We start from the raw sequence: 20,849 nt of genomic DNA on the forward strand, positions 1-20,849 counted from the left end.
ATTTCGGCCTGTTGTGCCGAATAATTTCTGGGCAATGTTTCCGTGTTTAACACCTTATTTCCAGAAACCAACTAAGCTTTCTTTCCCCTTTTGTCTTCACTCAGTAACTGTTATCTACCCATTCTGTGTCACTCCTATCTTGCTGATTTCCTGGCCCCCCTTCCCCACCTTCTCCTCTCTGCTCCCAAACCTTCAWGGTCTCAGCAGTGCGGSGAGGGCTCYTCCRTCTGCCCTTTCTCCTATCTGTCTGTCGCTCTTTCTCAKAATAGTCAGTGTCTCACTGTCTGAACTCATAGATTTTGGAAAAATKACCTGTCTATGGTGGCCATCTCTAAAGTAATTACATAGGTTGATTAAGGTTATCTCGATGTTCTCAATAATTCTGAATCACCACAGATGTCATATATCCCTGTCCTGTTGGTCTGGATTAGATTCTAAATACTTAACATAAGTCTACCATTAATCCAAGGCTATGCCATTTCTTTCTTCTCATTGGTTCAAATTACCACTATCTCAAAGAACTATAAATTTGTTCATAATTATCAATTACTCAATTTACCTTAAAATCAGTATCACAAATGACCTTAAATTCATTATCCAAATGGCCCTCCCATGAGGCTGATCAGACCACAAGGGAAAAAGCCAAGATAGAGGTCAAGAGTCATACCACCCTTTTACAGTCGTGTTACTCAATTTATATTATACCAATTAAAGAAAACCCCTCAAACATTTTCTACATGTTGTATCCCAGATGCCCAGAACATTCCCTTATCAACAKAATTCATGTGTTTAATTAAAACTCAGAAAATAAAACTTCTGATATTCCACATGTGTGTACCCCTTTAGATATCGTGTCTCTAGGTAAATGGAAATCTCCTCAAACCCAAAGGCTAAAAACAAACACAACATATCCAGGCCTTTTCAATTTTGGTAGAAACATGCCTCTATCTCACTCACTCGCTCCCTTCAAGATTACAGCCCYGGAAAACATTTCCACAGAAAGACAATGAAGCATTCCTTTTCCCCAAAAAAACACTTTGTCAGACTACCCGGAATYAGAAATCCAWACGTTGACTACAAACAAAACCTAATAATAATGATAATTCYATTGTACTCCCTCCAATCATTAGTTTTAMATTTCCTCAATGGTTCATTATACTTAATTGAACGTKCRCTCCAAGCTTGCTTTGCAACATTAAATCCCATTCAGTCTGTTGTCTGCAAACAGTCTCCCAAAATGCTTAATAGGAATATCCTGCCATTAGACACCCACAACTGTGATTAACGTGCACTGTCCCTTTAAAATAAAATTAACTCAACCTGCAATCCCCTTTACCGACCGAACATGGTTCCACGTAATGGAAACAGATTTTAATGTTTAGAATACATTAACTTCCTGTTCAAATTCACTGGTGTTACCTAAACAATCAAACCAAAAATCAATAACCAGAAACTATCACAAAACTTTTACAATTCAACTATTCAGACCTGAATCGCTTACAGCCAAATATAGCCCAGTGAGCCACAACCAACCAGTGATGCCCACCTAGCCATTTTGTTGCTAGATTTAGCATCTTTTCCGACTACCCTGACAAATTTAGCTACTTTTTAAAAATGTATTTGGAACTTTTAGAAACTTTTGAAAAGTGACTCAAAGCTATAATGCACGCATTTTCCCTCTAAATGACACAAACAATTTTCTCTGTCCCACCCTCAGTCACAACATCATTGCCTGGCTGCAAAAGTGCATTGTGAGTGACGTCAGCAGCAGGCGCTCAGCCCGTGTCCAGGCAGCAGCAATTTCAGTGAATTACAAATCATTGTTGGCTGACTGCAGCAACAGTAGTACGGGTTCGACAAGCCAAACCCAAGGAATATAGTTGGTCACGAATGTTTGATCTTGAACAGAACTTACAAYATCTCTCAATCAAAATTGTAAGTACAGAAAAGAGTGGGAGTCTGTATCCGAACAACTGTCAAATCAATTTGAGTAACGTTATTGTGTATTCTACGTAATGACACAGTTTTACGTTATTACGCAAACATACCCCCTACTCAAACCGAGCTCCGCTTTAAGTCTATMGCAAGAGCAAAACCCAACTTTCCAACTTTCTCCACTCCAAAATATAAAAGTACCATGTACTTCGCTAAATTTATAACGTATGTCAGTCAATCCATAAGAATAAAAACATTCCGATGGGCACAACTTTATCGTATCTCTCCGTTATTATTCAGAATTCATCAGGTTTAGGTAACTGTCTCTTCTATGATTCAGTAATTTAAATACGACTCCAGTCTCAATACATTATTCCATCAGATCATTTAGGCAAGACAACGTATTCCATCGAAATCGCCTCGCTATTATTTTGAATGAATTAGTCTTCCAATTTAACCTAAACAAGCTATTAAAACGTTCAGTTTATATCTTAAACAAACACTAACAACCGTATCTTTCCGGGAAAAACCTATAAATAGTTGAATTACAATCATAATGAATTTTAGTCTATCGGTGCATAGGCTGAGATACGAACCCGAGTCTCCCGCGTTGTAGGCAATAGTTTTAACCCTGGACCACCAGCACTATTGAAGAGAGTGAGGCGCAAATAACCCTATTATTATAATTCTCTGTAGTCATAAACTCCAGCACCGAGACAATTCCCAGAAAATAGMCCTAATTTAAAGGTCCAAGCATTTCCCCAGCGAGGATTCTCATTAATCTCGCTCTCGTTGTCCCTGCCTCTCTCCTTCTCCGACTCAGAATTTAGGAATAATTACTATTATGACTTTTGATAAGTTATTAGGTCTCACAAGCRCATAMTTTTTTCCCCTGCTGATATCCTTCTTGTAATTTTCTCAATAATGTTGCCAAATCCTGTCCTCCTTTCTAGTCATGCCTGTTCYTCCTCATCCTCGGACTCTTCTCGCTCTCTCATTCGCCTACGTTCCCTCTTCTGTCTCTCCCTAAACTGTCTCTGTCTACAGTTCCTTGGTGGGGCCTTACAATCCTCTGCCATGTGGCCTGTTTTATTGCAGTTGTAGCACTTTCTGTCATCGGGTTCTATTCACCTTCTACTCTCCCTGTTTCCCCCTTTCTTTTTAAAATCTTTCCTGCTCTTTCCTGCAATTTCCCCAAGAGTGGCGATCAAATGTTCTGCTCCTGTCTGTTCTTTCTTAGTTTTCTTTTCCTTGCCATTATGCTCAGGGTGTATAGCATACCTCTTTACTTCGGCCAATGTGGCTGTTCCCCACCCTATCAGAGTCTCTTTTATGATTTGGCAAATTTCAGGCTTCATACCACTCAAGAAGGCTATTTTTAACTGTTGGTGGTAAGGTCCGTCCTCTCCCTGTCAGTTTCCCCATAACCTTGTTCACACTCATGTATCTTTGAAAAGTCTGCATGTCTATGGTAATAGTCCCTAAGATTATTACAGAGCTGTGTCAATTTGTCTGCATAATCCCCATCTCCTGCMCATGGTAAAACMGGTTCTCCTCCTTGCCCTGGAACCCAGGCTCCCCTCACTGCTGCCCAGTCTTTCCCCACTATGTGTCGGACAGCCGTTTACAATTCTCCTGTATTTAGTTTAAAAMWCTYGGTCAGTCCCTCCATATCTCTCCTAAACCCTTCTATTCCTGTTTTGGGATGTACTATTCCCTCAACTGCTCTTGCTACATCTCTCTGAGTCCAGGGTCGATACACTTGTAAGGTATCCGATTGGTCAGCTTCRCCTGCTCTAGGATTAGGAAGCTCTATGAGAGGACACTGATCCTCTTCCCAATCTGATTGAACCTCCCTCAGCCCTGGCTTATTATACGGTGCTAATCGCTTTTTAAGGTTAGACTCTCTTGGTTCTGGCTCTTCTTTCCTCTCCCTGGCTATGGCTTGCTCTCTCTTTTCGGGTTCTCTCTTTCTACTTTCTATTTCTATAATCTGTTATTATACTTACATCTCACTTACTCCCGTTAGTCCTAGACTAACGTAATTTACTTTACTTTATTTTGCCTTCTATATTATGTTTTCCGGCTACTGTACTTCAAACAGTTTTACTTTTAGGTCTTACTGTTAGATACTGTACTTCAACCAGTTTTACTTTTAGGTCTTACTGTTAGATACTGTACTTTGACATTTCTTAATTAGATCTGTGACCCATAGATACTTTTGTCTTAAACTTTCTCTACATTAGATTATATGGACACTATACCCRATACAAATCTTACTTACTATTATTTTTACAGTTACCCTTTTTTTACAGTTACCCAACAATCCTCCCTCACATTCATCTTGCTTTAATTTTTTGTAAGTTTTAGACTTTAACCCCAAACTAATGAATAAAGATCACCGACCTTATCTTGCAGCTGAGAATTCAATGTTGGTTGGATTTCGTCACCGTTTTCTGTTTTGTACCAGTTTGCCACCGGCCTGAAATGGAACCTCAATTTCCAGAGGTCAGGTCTTTAACTTACGGATCTCTGATCCGTCCATGCACGGTTTTCGGCGCTCCCATGGGACGACAGAAAACAGGTATTGAAATCCGGCTTCGAAAGGACSAATTGATAAGAGAATTTCCAATCCCAATGATAATAACAATCAATCAATAGCTCTGACCAATTCCCGAGGTTTGTAAGACCATGGGTATAATAATAATTAGTCAAAGACTCAGCTTATACAAAGGTTAGTACAGTTTATTCAGAGAACGTTCTAAAGTGAAGAATACAAAACAATTCATTTTATACTGACTTCTCACGCCCACACATTCACACAACCATACGCACACACATACACACAACCATACGCACACACATGTCCTGCTACCCAGCCGACAGAGATTAGTGACCTTGTCCTTGAGACGTACTCCCCGTTCTCTCCCAAATCTCTAGTCAGGTCGGCACCRAGCTCAGACAGTCTGTGTTTAMAATACCATAAAGACATATGGTCTTTACCCTAATTCTGACTAGGACTACACATTTATTGATTATGATTTTAYACATTCTAATCAATTCCATACAATTATATGTTTCAGGGCGGAATATTSTAATCATTCAATTAACAGATAATTCTCACCTATGACACACACAGACATACACACAGACATACACACACAGACATACACACATACTGTATACTGTACATTGATGCTACACACACATCACAACTACTGCTACCAGACTCTTATTAGTCTGTTCAGTTTTTTATTGTTTGCATTGTCGAGAAGGGACCTGCAAGTAAGCAACTCGTTGGACGATGTATACCGACTAATAAAACTTGAAACTTGAAACTTACAGCGCCTTCAGAAATGACTCATAAAGGTAGTCCAACCTGTAACTAGGCAACTCAGGAAAATGTAATGTTGTCTTTGTAAGCAACTCCAGTGTAGATGTGGCCTTGTGTTTTATGTTATTGTCCTGCTGAAAGGTGACTTTGTTTCCCAGTGTCTGTTGGAAAGCAGACTGAACCAGGTTTTCCTCTAGAATTTTGCCTGTGCTTAGCTCTATTCCATTTGTTTTTATCCTAAAAAACTCCCTAGTCCTTGCCGATGATAAACATACCCATAACATGATGCAGCCASCACCATGCTTGAAAATATGAAGAGTGGTACGCARTGATCAAATCAAATCAAATTGTATTAGTCACATGCGCTGAATACAACMGGTGTAGACCGTACAGTGAAATGCTTACTTAACCAACAATGAAGTTACACAAAAATATGGACAAGAATAAGAGATTAAAGTTACAAGTAATTAAAGAGCAGCAGTAAAATAACAATAGCGAGACTATATACAGGGGGGTACCGATAAAGAGTCAATGTGCGGGGGCACCGGTTAGTTGAGGTAATATGTACATGTAGGTAGAGTTATTAAAGTGACTATGCATAGATGACAACAGAGAGTAGCAGTGGTGTGTTGTGTTAGATTTGCCCCAAACATAATGCTTTGTATACAGGACATAGAGTTCATATCTTTAAAAGAGGTGTCAAAGTAGATTCTAGGGAAGGATTTGGAACAGAAAAAGAGGAACCGGCTGCTGTCCCTTATCGATTGTTGAAAACCACCAGAAAAAGCAGGCAACTGAATTTATCTGGGCCAAGGGTGACTGAAGGTTACTGTCTGGGAAGAAACAGTGCCTATCCACTAGGCAAACACTGGTTGAATCAATGTTGTTTCCACGTCAATTCAATAAAATTACATTGAACCAACGTGGCATAGACATTGAATTGACGTCTGCGCCCAGAGGGTAGTTGTCATGACATATCATTACAAAGGATAGCTATGGTATTGGTTGGTGGTTGACTGATGACCACGTGAATGCATGTACAGTATGCTAGCTAATGCTAACTATTCTCCCACTATTCTGCATTTGTAGTCCCACAAAGTGTGTGGAGGCTGAACTTGGACACATCTGAAAAGGCCAAACAGAACCTGTCCTTTGGGGCAGATGTGCGCTGGTGGGACCAGACAGATCTCACCAAGCTGCTTCTCTCTTCAAACATGCTGGAGGTTTTATCAGAGGATGTGGGTATTCTTTTTTTCTGAAGTATTTTGTGTTGTCTGATTTAAAAAGTGATAGACTAGAGTAGACCCTTTCAAAGCTTGAATGGAAGGTCTATGCGCTCAAGATTTATGGGAGAAACATAGTTTGATAAGTTTGATGTTTATGATGACCCTTTGACATTCTATCCTGTATTCTGCTTTCCCAATGTCCATGACGATCAGCTTTCCTATTTACCCAAATCTATTGGAGAGTTGGAAAATCTTCAGAAACTCAGTCTGAGGTATGGAAGGATTTTTCACATCCTTTTATTGTCAACTAAAGTTACTCAACATATGAGAAATGCCACAAGACAAAGTTCCAGTATAAAGAAAAACAAGGTCTCTTTTCTCTATAGGCCTGGTCTCTCTGGTCCAGTCACAACAAACTGAAATAGTTTGGAGGAGGAGTTATGCAGTGGTGTAAAAAYTACCCAATTGTCATGCTTGAGTGAAAATAAAGATACCTTAATAGAAAATGACTCAAGTAAAAGTGAAAKTCATGCAGAAAAATACTACAGTACTTGAGTAAGTCTAAAAGTATTTGGTTTTAAATATACTTAAGTATCAAATGTAAATGTAATTGCTAAAATACACTTTAGTATCAAAAGAAAAAGTATAAATCATTTTACTTTCTTTATATTAAGCAAACCAGATGGCACATTTTTTAAATATATATATATATTTTCCGATAACCAGGGGCACACTCCAACAATCAGACATAATTTACAAACTAAGCATTTGTGTTTAGTGAGTCAGCCAGATCAGAGGCAGTAGGGATGACCAGGGATGTTTTCTTGATAAGTGCGTGAATTGGGCCATTCCTGTCCTGCTAAGCATTCTAAATGTAACAAGTACTTTTGGGTGCCAGGGAAAACGTATGGAGTAAAAAGTAAAAAATAAAATTTAGGAATGTAGTGAAAGGAAAAGTAAATGTTGTCAAAAATATAAATAGTAAAGTACAGATACCCCCAAAAATTACTTAAGTAGTACTTTAAAGTATTTTTACTTAGTTTGAAGAACATCACCTGTCTCCAGCTGCAGCAGAATCCACTGGAGGAGCTGCCAGAAGGAGTGGGACAGCTCACTAACCTGGATGACATCGTTAGCTCAGAATCGGGCTTAAAACACTATTGAAAAAAAGATGTAGAAAACGTGTCAAGGTAACAAAGTGATCATCTTAGACAAACTCTTTGGATTATCCTCGCTGACTTGTTTTTCTATTGTTGGTGAAAGGATCTTTCCAACAACAAGCTTACTGCCGTCCCTGACTGTCTGGGCAACTTGAATCATCTGGTGAAGCTTCCCTCAGGAATCAGTGTCATGGAAAGTAAGACAACATTAGCAGCAAGATTTTGTTTTCTTTATTGTTTAGTCTTTTTATATATTGTCTGCCGGATGGAAATGGGTGCGTCCACTTCAATATTCTTGTCATAAACATGGCTGAAGCATAACATCCTGTATGAATGACTCCACAGATTGGACTGCACACATAATTAGCTTGAGATCATAGCTCCAGTCTTGTCTCAAATGGTGTCTCTAGACCAGCTCTGTCTGAGACAAAACAAACTGCTCTTTCTTCCTGAACTTCCCTCCTCAAGGCTCAAGATAAGGATACTGATGGTCAGGTTTCCTCGATGAAGAGCTTTTGATCTTCATGAGATCACCTGTATGAATTATTTGTAAATTAATAAGTGGCCTATGCAATCTCTGACAGCTTTATATCACCTGTCTGGTAGGAACTGCATGTTGGTACCCAATTGGCACAGACGTCAATTCAACATCTATTTTGTGTTAATTCAACGTTATTTCATTGAAATRACGTTGGAACAACATTGACTCAACCAGTGTGTGCCCTGTGGGTTATAACCAGATTGAGGTGGAGGCAGAGCACGTGAAACACCTGAACACTCTTAGTGAATTGGAGCTGAGGGACAACAAGGTAAAGAGTGTCCCTGAGGAAATCACACTAGTTCAAGGCCTGGAGTGCCTAGACCTAATCAACAATGACATCAGCAGGTAAGTTTGCCTGATCTGATCTCCCCTGGTCTCTCCTCAGTGCATACTATACTCTTTCACCTGTGCACATAACACATGTATACACAGAACAAATACCAACAAGTGAAATACCAACAACACTAACAAGTCAAAACACCCCAAAATGTCCTGTCTAGTGTTTAACTGCCTGGAGCTATCATTGAGTGTTGTTGACTTTCTACTGTATGTCTTCCTTGTATGTGTGAACCAGTCTGCCAGCTGCCCTTGGCCTAATGCTCAGACTGAATATCCTGACCCTGGAGGGCAACCCTCTGAGACACATCCACGGCGACCTGACTGCGAGGACGACATCTCTTTACCTTCTCTCATCAATGTCTAAATACATACAAAGTCCTGTTTGTTTTACCAATGCAGTAGAACCTCAATGAACCTCAATGTCGAGTTTCAATGTAGCCAATTTAGACTCTGTAATCTGATAATGTTTTGTCTACTTCACAGAAAAGAACCATTAAACTGCTGAAATACTTGAGGGGTTGAATAAAAGGTATAAGTATGTTTCAAGGTATAAGTATGTATAAGTATGTTTCACGGTCTTTTTCTGTCTATGCAGAAGGACATGTTCTCGTAATCACTGACTAGACCGTTTAATTTACTTTGTAAGGTTTTGTGGAGAGGCCACTTTTCATTTACTAGACTGTCTCGTATCACTAGACAGATTAGATTTTTTCTTCTTAATTTGGTCTAAAGAGGATCCAGATGGCAACAGAGATGAGCCTGACACTGCTCAGTCAAGCAAAGATCAACGTGCACGCCATTAAAACACTGAAGACTTTGGACTACACGTGTGTGAACTATTGTTGGTGTTTGAAGCTCTGTTTTTAAGACATTTTGGGAAAGTTAAAAACTCCTTAAACGTTCTACCACAAAATGATACTGCAATGCCATAGCATTGCTTAGTCACACTTTGAGCAGTGTTGTGATGTAATGTAGTGCTGTCAGTAAACTGTTGTTTTGTGTGTGTGACCCTGGTCCCAGTGACAAGCAGGCGGTGTGTGTTCCTGATGACCTGTTTAATGCTGTGGACAGTGAGCCCATTGCCAGTGTCAGCAAGAACCAGCTGGCTGCAATGCTCCCTAGGTACTCTGCTTACATCAGTGACTTCACACCACGGTCCGGGCCTCTGGAGGAAAAACACAAACAGTGTGGTAAGAATCCCAACACTCTGAAAAGTTATCACAGTTGAAAAAGCCATTATTGATAGAGAATGTCAGCTAACTGTTGTAATGACATTGTTGGATGTGTTTGAGGGAGCCTCTGCTTGGTCTTCACGGTTGTGGAGATGAAGGACTCTGTCTCTGACATCACACTGTCATTCACCAGGTAAGCACTCAGATCTTAAAGGTTTCAAAGTTTATTTATCAGATGGACAGGATACAGCAGGTCTAAAACAGTACAGGGAAATTCTTACATTAAAGGGATGTAATCATCGTAATATACACAAGTACATGAGTTATACTGATGATTAATTTGACATGTCATATTTTGACAGGTTTTACGTTTTTCCGGAGGTGCTGTACCAGGTTCCTACCCTGGAGACCATTCTGATCAGTAACAACCAGGTGGGAGCCATCGACCGACTGCAGCTCAAAGCTTTAGACAAGCTGTCCACTCTGGACCTGCCGAACAATTACATCATGCAGGTGCCACCTGAACTTGGCAACTGCACCAGCCTGAGGTAGGGACCAGGATATGACACTGTGTTTAGGGGACAATATATTTGGGTCAGGTGTGGTGTTGAATAGCAATCAGAAAATGTATGAGCTTTAGGACATCCATATATGTCTTGATCCACATACTGTAGTTGTGATTTTGTCTGAGCTGTTGTTGTCCAGAGAGAAGGATGTACTGGCTTGAAGCTGGCTTGAATCTGGTCTCTCACTCATTTCTCCCTTGTCTTCCCCTCAGGGCCCTCATGCTGGATGGAAATCCTTTCCACAACCCGAGAGCAGCCATCATAGCCAGGGGAAATTATGCTGTTCTGGAGTATCTACGAAGCAGGATCCCTACATAGTGAACTGCATTAAAGGCTACAACACTCAAAATGAGATAGGTGAGAAAATAACGTTTGATGATTAATCAGTGTACGATATTTTCCTTGAAACTTACTGCATTTATTTTGACATTGGAGCCTATGATTTGAAGCGTAACTTGTCTTGTTGAACAACAACTACAGGGAGACCCTGCTGTAATATTGTTTACAAGATCATCAACCAATAGCAATGTTTCATGGCATTACAAACTGAAAAGCCTGTAGGTGGCTTATTTTTCTCTATATATGGAGAAAAATAAGTGTTACTTTTCAACAAAATGTGTACTAGCAAGCTTATTCTTTTGTAAAATGTTTCATTCAATGTTTCAGAACATAATGCATGGGTTTACTTTTGAATGTATGGTTATTGTAAGATAATCTGATACATTTCTACTGATTTACCTTGACCTGTTTGATACTCAAATCCAGACAGACTTTTAAAATGTTCTATAATTCTCAAGAATGAATTTCTAAATGACACTGTGGAGATACACTGAGTGTACAAATTAGGAACACCTGCTTTTCCCATGACATAGACTGACCAGGTGAATCCAAGTGAAAGCTATGATCCCTTATTGAAGTAACTTGTTAAATCCATTTCAATCGGTGTAGATGAAGGGGAGGATATGGGTTAAAGAAGGATTTTTAAGCCTTGAGACAATTGAGACATGGATTGTGTATGTGTGCCATTCAGAGGGTGAATAGGCAAGAAAAAATATTTAGGTGCCTTTTGAACAGGGTATGTTAGAAGGTGCCAGGCAGTTTGAGTGTGTCAACAACCGCAATCCTGCTGGGTTTCTCAAGCTCAACAGTTTCCCATGTGTATCAAGAATGGTCCACCACCAAAAGGACATCCAGCCAGCTTGACACAACTGTGGGAAGCATTGGAGTCAGCATGGGCCAGAATCCCAGTGGAATGCTTTCAACATCTTGTAGAGTCCATGCATCGACGAAGTGAGGTTGTTCTGAGGGCAAATGCGGTTCCAACTCAATATTAGGAATGTGTTCCTAATGTTTTGTACACTCTGTGTATATTTGATTGTTTAAAGTACCTTTTAGCCTAAAAAAAATTGTAATTTGTCTTCTTCAGTCACTTTCGAACAACTATATGGATTCAAATCCAACCACATTAAAAGTGCACAAGGCAGCGGTGTGTTTGGTGCTTTGATCCTTTGTTAGTGTTGTTCTTCTTTTTCTAAACGGTATCACATGTGATACAACACCACCTAGTGGTAATGAAGTGAAGTGTGGAGGGCAGTGAGAATATGCCAGCCTTATCATACTGTATAAACACCTCACAAACATACACATACAACTGTATTATATGAAATATGTTCAAATTAACTTCATAATGTACAGTAGGGGAAAGAAATACTATTTTTGATATGATCATTGTACAATATAAAGACCACAGCAGACCATGAGAATAACAAGTTACATTTTTAATATTTGTACAATATACTTTCATACATTATTCAAAACACTTCTTAAATACTGAAAAAATTTACATCCAAAGCCGAAAATGGCTCTGTTATTTGCTGCACAACATTATTTGTTCAATTTTAAATATTATTTATAAAAATGTATCTTAAATATTTACAGATCGCATCTGCAAAATGCATTCTAAATCCCCCCCACACACACATACATATATATATACACACACACATATATATATATATACAGATATATATATATCTGTAGTACCAGTCAAAAGTTGACACACCTACTTATTCCAGGGGTTTTCTGTATTTTTACTATTTTCTACATTGTAGAGTCATAGTGAAGACATCAACATTATTAAATAACACATATGGAATTATGTAGTAACAAATCAAAATATATTTTATATTTGAGATTCTTCAAAGTAGCCACCATTTGCCTTGATGACGGCTTTGCACACTCTTGGCATTCTCTCAACCAGCTTCATGAGGGAGTCACCTGGAATGCATTTCATTTAACAGATGTGCCTTGTTAAGTTAATTTGTGGAAATTCTTTCCTTCTTAATTAGTTTGAGCCAATCAGTTGTGTTGTGACAAGKTAGGGGCGCTGACAGAGATGGCCGCCTCGCTTCGCGTTCTCAGGAAACTATGCAGTATTTAGTTTTTTTATGTATTATTTCTTACATTGTTACCCCAGGAAATCTTAAGTTTGATTACATACAGCCGGGAGGAACTATTGGATATAAGAGCGACGTCAACTTACCAAATTTACGACCAGGAACACGACTTTCCCGAAGCGGATCCTCTGTTTGGTCCACCACCCAGGACAATGGATCGAATCCCAGCCGGCGACCCAAATCAACGGCGCCGCAGGAGGGTCAGAAGAAGCGGTCTTCTGGTCAGGCTCCGTAGACGGGCACATCGCGCACCGCTCCTGAGTATACTACTCGCCAATGTCCAGTCTCTTGACAACAAGGTAGACGAAATCCGAGCAAGGGTTGCCTTCCAGAGAGACATCAGAGATTGTAACGTTCTTTGTTTCACGGAAACGTGGCTGACTCGAGACACGCTATCGGAGTCGGTACAGCCACCTGGTTTCTTCACGCATCGCACCGACAGAAACAAACATCTCTCTGGTAAGAAGAAGGGCGGGGGGGTATGCCTTATGATTAACGAGACGTGGTGTGATACTAACAACATACAGGAACTCAAGTCCTTTTGCTCACCTGACCTAGAATTCCTTACAATCAAATGTCGACCGCATTATCTACCAAGATAATTCTCTTCGATTATATTCACAGCCATATATATCCCCCCCAAGCAGACACATCGATGGCCCTGAATGAACTTCATTGGACTCTATGTAAACTGGAAACCACATATCCTGAGGCTGCATTCATTGTAGCTGGGGATTTTAAGAAGGCTAATCTGAAAACAAGACTCCCTAAATTTTATCAGCATATCGAATGCTCTACCTGGGCGGGAAAAATCCTGAACCATTGTTACTCTGACTTCTGCGACGCATACAAAGCCCTGCCCCCTTTCGGAAAATCTGACCACGACTCCCAGCCTATAGACAGAAACTAAAACAGGAAATGCCCGTGCTCAGGTCTGTTCAACGCTGTTCCGACCAATCTGATTCCACGCTTCAAGATTGCTTCGATCACGTGGACTGGGATATGTTCCGCATAGCATCGGACAATAACATTGATGAATACGCTGATTCGGTGAGCGAGTTTATTAGCAAGAGCATCGGTGATGTTGTACCCACAGCAACTATTAAAACCTTCCCCAACCAGAAACCGTGGATTGATGGCAGCATTCGTGCAAAACTGAAAGCGCGAACCACTGCTTTTAAAATCAGGGAAAGGCGACCGGAAACATGACCGAATACAGTGTAGCTATTCCCTCCGCAAGGCAATCAAACAAGCTAAGCGTCAGTATAGAGACAAAGTAGAGTCGCAATTCAACGGCTCAGACACAAGAGGTATGTGGCAGGGTCTACTGTCAATCACGGACTACAAAAAGAAAACCAGCCCCGTCGCGGACCACGATGTCCTGCTCCCAGACAAACTAAACAACTTCTTTGCTCGCTTTGAGGACAATACAGTGCCAACGACACGGACCGCTACCAAAACCTGCGGGCTCTCCTTCACCGCAGCCAACGAGAGTAAAGCATTTAAAGCGTTAACCCTCGCAAGGCTGCCGGCCCGGACGGCATCCCTAGCCGTGTCCTCAGAGCATGCGCAGACCAGCTGGCTGGTGTGTTTACGGACATATTCAATCAATCCTTATCCCAGTCTGCTGTTCCCACATGCTTCAAGAGGGCCACCATTGTTCCAATTCCTGCTAAGGTAACTGAGCTAAATGACTATCGCCCCGTAGCACTCACCCCCTGGGACCCAATAGGTCCACAGACGACGCAATCGCAATCACATTGCACACTGCCCTAACCCATCTGGACAAGAGGAATACCTATGTAAGAATGCTGTTCATCGACTACAGCTCAGCATTTAACACCATAGTACCCTCCAAACTCGTCATTAAGCTCGAGACCCTGGGTCTCGATCCCGCCCTGTGCAAATGGGTCCTGGACTTCCTGACGGGCCGCCCCCAGGTGGTGAGGGTAGGAAACAACATCTCCACCCCACTGATCTTCAACACTGGGGCCCCACAAGGGTGCGTTCTCAGCCCTCTCCTGTACTCCCTGTTCACCCATGACTGCGTGGCCATGCACGCCTCCAACTCAATCATCAAGTATGCAGACCACACTACAGTGTGGCTTGATTACCAACAATGACGAGACGGCCTACAGGGAGGAGGTGAGGGCACTCAGAGTGTGGTGTCAGGAAAATAACCTCACACTCAACGTCAACAAAACAAAGGAGATGATCGTGGACTTCAGGAAACAGCAGAGGGAGCACCCCCCTATCCACATCGACGGGACAGTAATGGAGAAGGTGGAAAGTTAAGTTCCTCGGCGTACACATCACGGACAAACTGAAATGGTCCACCTACACAGACAGCGTGATGAAGAAGGCGCAACAGCGCCTCCAACCTCAGGAGGCTGAAGAAATTCGGCTTGCCACCAAAAACACTCAAAAACTTTTACAGATGCACAATCGAGAGCATCCTGTTGAGCTGTATCACCGCCTGGTACGGCAACTGCTCCGCCCACAACCGTAAGGCTCTCCAGAGGGTAGTGAGGTCTGCACAACACATCACTGGGGGCAAATTACCTGCTCTCCAGGACACCTACACCACCCGATGTCACAGGTAGGCCAAAAAGATCATCAAGGACAACAACCACCCGAGCCACTGCCTGTTCACCCCGCTATCATCCAGAAGGCGAGGTCAGTACAGGTGCATCAAAGCAGGGACCGAGAGACTGAAAAACAGATTCTGTCTCAAGGCCATCAGACTGTTAACTTCTCTTGGGTAGGGGGCATGCCCAAATTAAACTGCCAGCTACTCATTCCCAGAAGATAAGATATGCATATTATTAGTAGATTTGACTAAACTCTGAAGTTTCTAAAACTGTTTGAATCATGTCTGTGAGTATAACAGAACTTATTTAGCAGGTGAAACCCCGAGGACAAACCATATAAAAAAAGAACATTTGAGGTCACTCTCTTTTCAATGAGTTTTCATTGGGAACCCAGATTTCTAAGCTACCTTCTTGCAGTTCCTACCGCTTCCACTGGATGGCAACAGTCTTTAGAAATTGGTTGAGGTTATTCCTTTGTGTAATGAAGAAGTACGGCCATCTTGAAGGAGGGTCACTCGAAATGTCCTGTTTGTTAGAAGCGCATGACCAGAAAGCTAGCTACAGTTGGTTTAATCCTGTACTGAACACAGATCATCCCGTCTTCAATTTGATCGATTATTTACGTAAAAAAATACCTAAAGTTGTATTACAAAAGTAGTTAGAAATTTTTGGGCAAAGTTTACAGGTAACCTTTGAGATATTTTGTAGTCACGTTTCACAATTTGGAACCGGTATATTTCTGGATCAAACGCGCCAAATAAATGGACATTTTGGATATATAGACGGAATTAATCGAACAGGATTAAAGGACCATTTGTGATGTTTATGGGACATATTGGAGTGCCAACAACAGAAGCTCGTCAAAGGTAAGGCATGAATTATTTTTATTTCTGCGTTTTGTGTCGCGCCTTCAGGGTTGAAATACGCTTCTCTCTCTTTGTTTACAATGGTGCTATCATCAGATAATAGCATCGTTTGCTTTCGCCGAAAAGCCTATTTGAATTCTGACATGTTGGCTGGATTCACAACCAGTGTAGCTTTAATTTGGTATCTTTCATGTGTGATTTAATGAAAGTTAAATAATAATATGCATATTGTACGATCTAGAATAGAGTACGAGGCCGTTTAAATTGGGCACGATTTTTTCCCAAAGTGAAAATAGCGCCCCCCTATCCCAAAGAAGTTAATGAAAGTTTGATTTTTATAGTATTTTTTATAGTAATTAATTTGAATTTGGCGCTCTGCATTTTCTCTGGCTTTTTGCCAAGTGAGACAGTAGCGTCCCGCCTAAACTCAGATTTTTGGATATAAATATGAACTTTACCGAACAAAACATACATGTATTGTGTAACATAAAGTCCTATGAGTGTCATCTGATGAAGATCATCAAAGGTTAGTGATTAATTTTATCTCTATTTCTGCTTTTTGTTACTCCTCTCTTTGGCTGGAAAAATGGCTGTCTTTTTCTGTGACTTGGCTCATACCTAACATAATCGTTTGGTGTCCTTTCGTTGTAAAACCTTTTTGAAATCGGACACTTTGTCTGGATTTACAACAAGTGTATCTTTAAAATGGTGTAAAATACTTGTATGTTTGAGGAATTTAAATTATGGGATTTCTGTTGTTTTGAATTTGGCGCCGTGCAGTTTCACTGGCTGTTGACGAGGTGGGACGCTACCGTCCCACATACCCTAGTGAGGTTAAACAGCCATCACTAACATTGAAAGGCTGCTGCCAACATACAGACTCAATCTCTAGCCACTTTAATAATTAAAAATAGGATGTAATAAATGTATCACTAGTCACTTTAAACTATGCCACTTTATATAATGTTTACATACCCTTCACTACTCATCTCATATGTATATACTGTACTCTATACCATCTACTGGATCTTGCCTATGCCATTCGGCCATCGCTCATCCATATATATTTTTATGTACATATTCTTATTCCTTTACACTTGTGTGTATAAGGTAGTTGTTGTGAAATTGTTAGATTACTTGTTAGATATTACTGCATGGTCGGTACTAGAAGCACAAGCATTTCGCTACACTCGCATTAACATCTGCTAACCATGTGTATGTGACAAATAAAATTTGATTTGATTTACAGAAGATTGCCCTATTTGGTAAAAGACAAAGTCCATATTATGGCAAGAACAGCTCAAATGAGCAAAGAGAAACAACAGTCCATCATTACTTTAAGACATGAAGGTCAGTCAATCTGGATTTTGGGGGGGGGATTTTCTTCAAGTGCAGTCGCAAAAACCATTAAGTGCTATGATGAAACTGGCTCTCATGAGGACCGCCACAGGAAAGGAAGACCCAGAGTTACCTCTTCTGCAGAAGATAAGTTCATTAGAGTTACCAGCCTCAGAAATCTGCAATTAACTGCACCTCAGATTGCACCACACAGAGTTCAATTAACAGACACATCTCAACATCAACTGTTCAGAGGAAACTTCGTGAATCAGGCTTTCATGGTCGAATTGCTGCAAAGAAACCACTTCTAAAGGACACCAATAATAATAAGAGACTTGCTTGGGCAAAGAAACACAAGCATTGGACATTAGATCTGTGGAAATCTGTCCTTTGGTCTGATGAGTCCAAATTTGAGATTTTTGGTTCCAACCGCAGTGTATTTGTGAGACGCAGAGTAGGTGAGCGGATTATCTCCACATGTGTGGTTCCCACCGTGAAGCATGGAGGAGGTGTGATGGTGTGGGGGTGCTTTGCTGGTGACACTGTCAGTGATTTATTTCAAATTCAAGGCACACTTAACCAGCACGGCAACCACAGCATCCTGCAGCGATACGCCATCCCATCTGGTTTGCGCATAGTGGTACTATCAGTTGTTTTTTCAAAAAGACAATGACCCAACACACCTCCAGGCTGTGTAAGGATTATTTGACCAATAAGGAGAGTGATGGAAAAGCAGCCAACAAGTGCTCAGCATATGTGGGAACTCCTTCAAGACTGTTGGAAAAGCATTCCAGGTGAAGACAAGGGTGTGCAAAGCTGTCATCAAGGCAAAGGGTGGCTACTATGAAGAATCTCAAATATAAAACATATTTTGAGTTGTTTACACTTTTTTGGTTACTACATGATTCCATATGTGTTATTTGTAGTTTTGATGTCTTTGCTACAATTTATGAAATAGTAAAAATAAAGAAAAACCCTTGAATGAGTAGGTGTGTCGAAACTTTTGACTGGTGCTGTGTGTATATATATATTACACACACACTTCACCAATCTTCGTGTTAATACATAAAAAGAATGGAAGGATTAAACTTGCATGTGCAAATAAATAGTATAATAAACTGTCACGAAATTTGTCCAACTAAACAGAATTATTCTCTTTCAATAGTTAAAATTACTTTTTGCACAAAAAATGAAGCAGCATTCAAGTCCAGTTAGTCTTCMTACTGCAAAAGCTTGGAGTACATTCACAATCTATATGGATAAATTATCTCAATTTGTTTTCAACCACCATTATTTACATCAACACCGTAATTAGACAGAATAGTACCATAGTCACTTTATATTTAATTGTATTTTAAACATATACAAAAATGACTATTTTTATATTCATATATATAATATATTTGTATAACACAAATTCACAATTACTGTAGAAATATGGTTTTATACATTTGATAGTACAGCTTTTATTCTCCAAGTCACAAGTACTTCACCCATACTTTTTCATTGTCCTTATAAAATCTCACAATTTGAGCAAAGCTAAGGTATATCAATATATTCTGAATAATAACCTGAAAACATTTAGTAAAAATAATTATATTATCAAACTTTCTCACAATATCTTGAATATTTTAACTCGTAATTTACTGGATATTGAAGTACAACGTACCAGCTTAGCTTGGCACAAATTCAACCAGGGTCCCTCCATGGGGTTATAGGTGCTTGGTTTTGCTCAAGAATGTCACAATTGATGCTACATTTGACAAAAATAGTAATGAAACATTGTTAGGGCTCATAAGGTATATGTTTTTGATTGTAATAAAATGGCACCAAATGTCACAATATAATAATGTCTCTTTGTAAACCTCACCAGTTTGCAATGAGAGAAACTTCTTTACGAGRGAGATCCCAAAATTTGAAAACACAGAGAATGTATCCAAAAAACATGACCAAAGACCCTTATAACCATGAAAGAAAGCATGCTGTGACATCAGAACTTAAAATGAACATCCATCCAGAAATGGAACAGAGTGAAATGCTTATTCTGGTCAGTAGCATTGTTCAAAAAAAATGATACATAATTCTCACATGAATACTTTTCCAATAGTGCATTCTCATAATAAACTGAGCTTAAAATGAAGACATCGAAAGTAATTTGTGTTCTACAGAGTGGTGCTGAAAAGTTCAGCAAAATTACTTCAAATCAGTGTGAACAAACTGTTTTGTTTTTAACACAAACAGATGAGAAACAATGTTACAACTTTTCTGTATGGAAATTCTTTAGGAGTTGAATATGGGGGTATGTGACATTACATACTCCTTGGTGCAATTGCAGTACATACGTGTAAACAYATAATGTAGCCAGCAGATGGCCCTCTAGGGTAGTCTTGTAATCTAAAATAAACCCTTTCAGATGTGGGATTGAATATTGCTGTACTTTTAAAATGTAGCTAATTTGTGCAAACATATACATTATTGAGCAACTACCAAAAATCTACCTTATAGAATGTAGTGACTGGTTGGGTATAACAATCAATATAGTGTTAATATATTAATGAAATAAACCGGTGGGAAAACCTATAATGATAAAAAAAAATGAAAAAAAACAACTTGATAAACTGTATTAAGGTAGGATTTTTTTTTTTTTTTTTACATTTAATTTAAACAATTTAAGAACATTGTAAACATTTATTTTCTGTACCATTCCTCTCGCTACTGTTCATGTCTTTATTGTAAATGAAAATATGTACCCACGGCATATACAAAGTTGAGGCAGTGTTTATGGCGATTAGAATTCCTAAAGAGCTAGTGTGTTTTCATGCTCTGAGAGTAAAATGAGAAGCTACAATGAAAAAGGTACAAAATAAAAGGCAATATAAATACGCAAAAAATGTCCAAATAAAAACTAAGAAAATTGCTCCAACCTACAGCCTCAGGCTGAATGACAAAAATGACTTTCCTTCACATCAACTCAAGAGATACAATTCCTGTTTACATAAAATTCATAGATAGGTTATAAGATATGTATCCTATAGTACATTTGGCACTAGTATTTGCCATTGGTCCAGCAATCGGCAAATGTCACTGTTCCTAGATAAAAACMGGTTGTATACATTTCCACAACCCGTTTGGGAGAGAAGCAATGGTGTTATAAAAAAATATTTAAATTGTGCTCTCCCTCAAGATTACTAAATCCACAGTTTTCTGGAAATTCTTCAGAAGAGACACAGCAGTTTCATGTTCCATGTGTAAAAAACTATGTCCATTGGCCTGCAATGCAAAAATTAAGCAGAGGGTGAACAGAGTGACGTGAGTGAGAAGTGGC

General features: G+C 39.7%; 1 protein-coding gene and 1 pseudogene across 1 annotated transcript in view; one reads left to right on the forward strand and one right to left on the reverse strand.

The window, feature by feature from the left end:
* Positions 1-11,777, forward strand: part of LOC111971846 (leucine-rich repeat-containing protein 40-like) — a 17,234-nt pseudogene extending 5,457 nt beyond the window's left edge.
* Positions 11,778-12,036: 259 nt separating this feature from the next.
* Positions 12,037-20,849, reverse strand: part of LOC111971847 (leucine-rich repeat-containing protein 7-like) — a 44,556-nt gene continuing 35,743 nt past the window's right edge. The window contains exon 19 of the mRNA XM_023998649.2: positions 12,037-20,794. Within this exon, the coding sequence (XP_023854417.1) occupies positions 20,687-20,794 (108 nt within the window). The 3' untranslated portion in view covers positions 12,037-20,686. The remainder of the gene's footprint in view (positions 20,795-20,849) is intronic.

The sequence above is a fragment of the Salvelinus sp. IW2-2015 genome, linkage group LG13 (assembly GCF_002910315.2).
Source record: "Salvelinus sp. IW2-2015 linkage group LG13, ASM291031v2, whole genome shotgun sequence".
In the NCBI taxonomy this organism is placed as follows: domain Eukaryota; kingdom Metazoa; phylum Chordata; class Actinopteri; order Salmoniformes; family Salmonidae; genus Salvelinus; species Salvelinus sp. IW2-2015.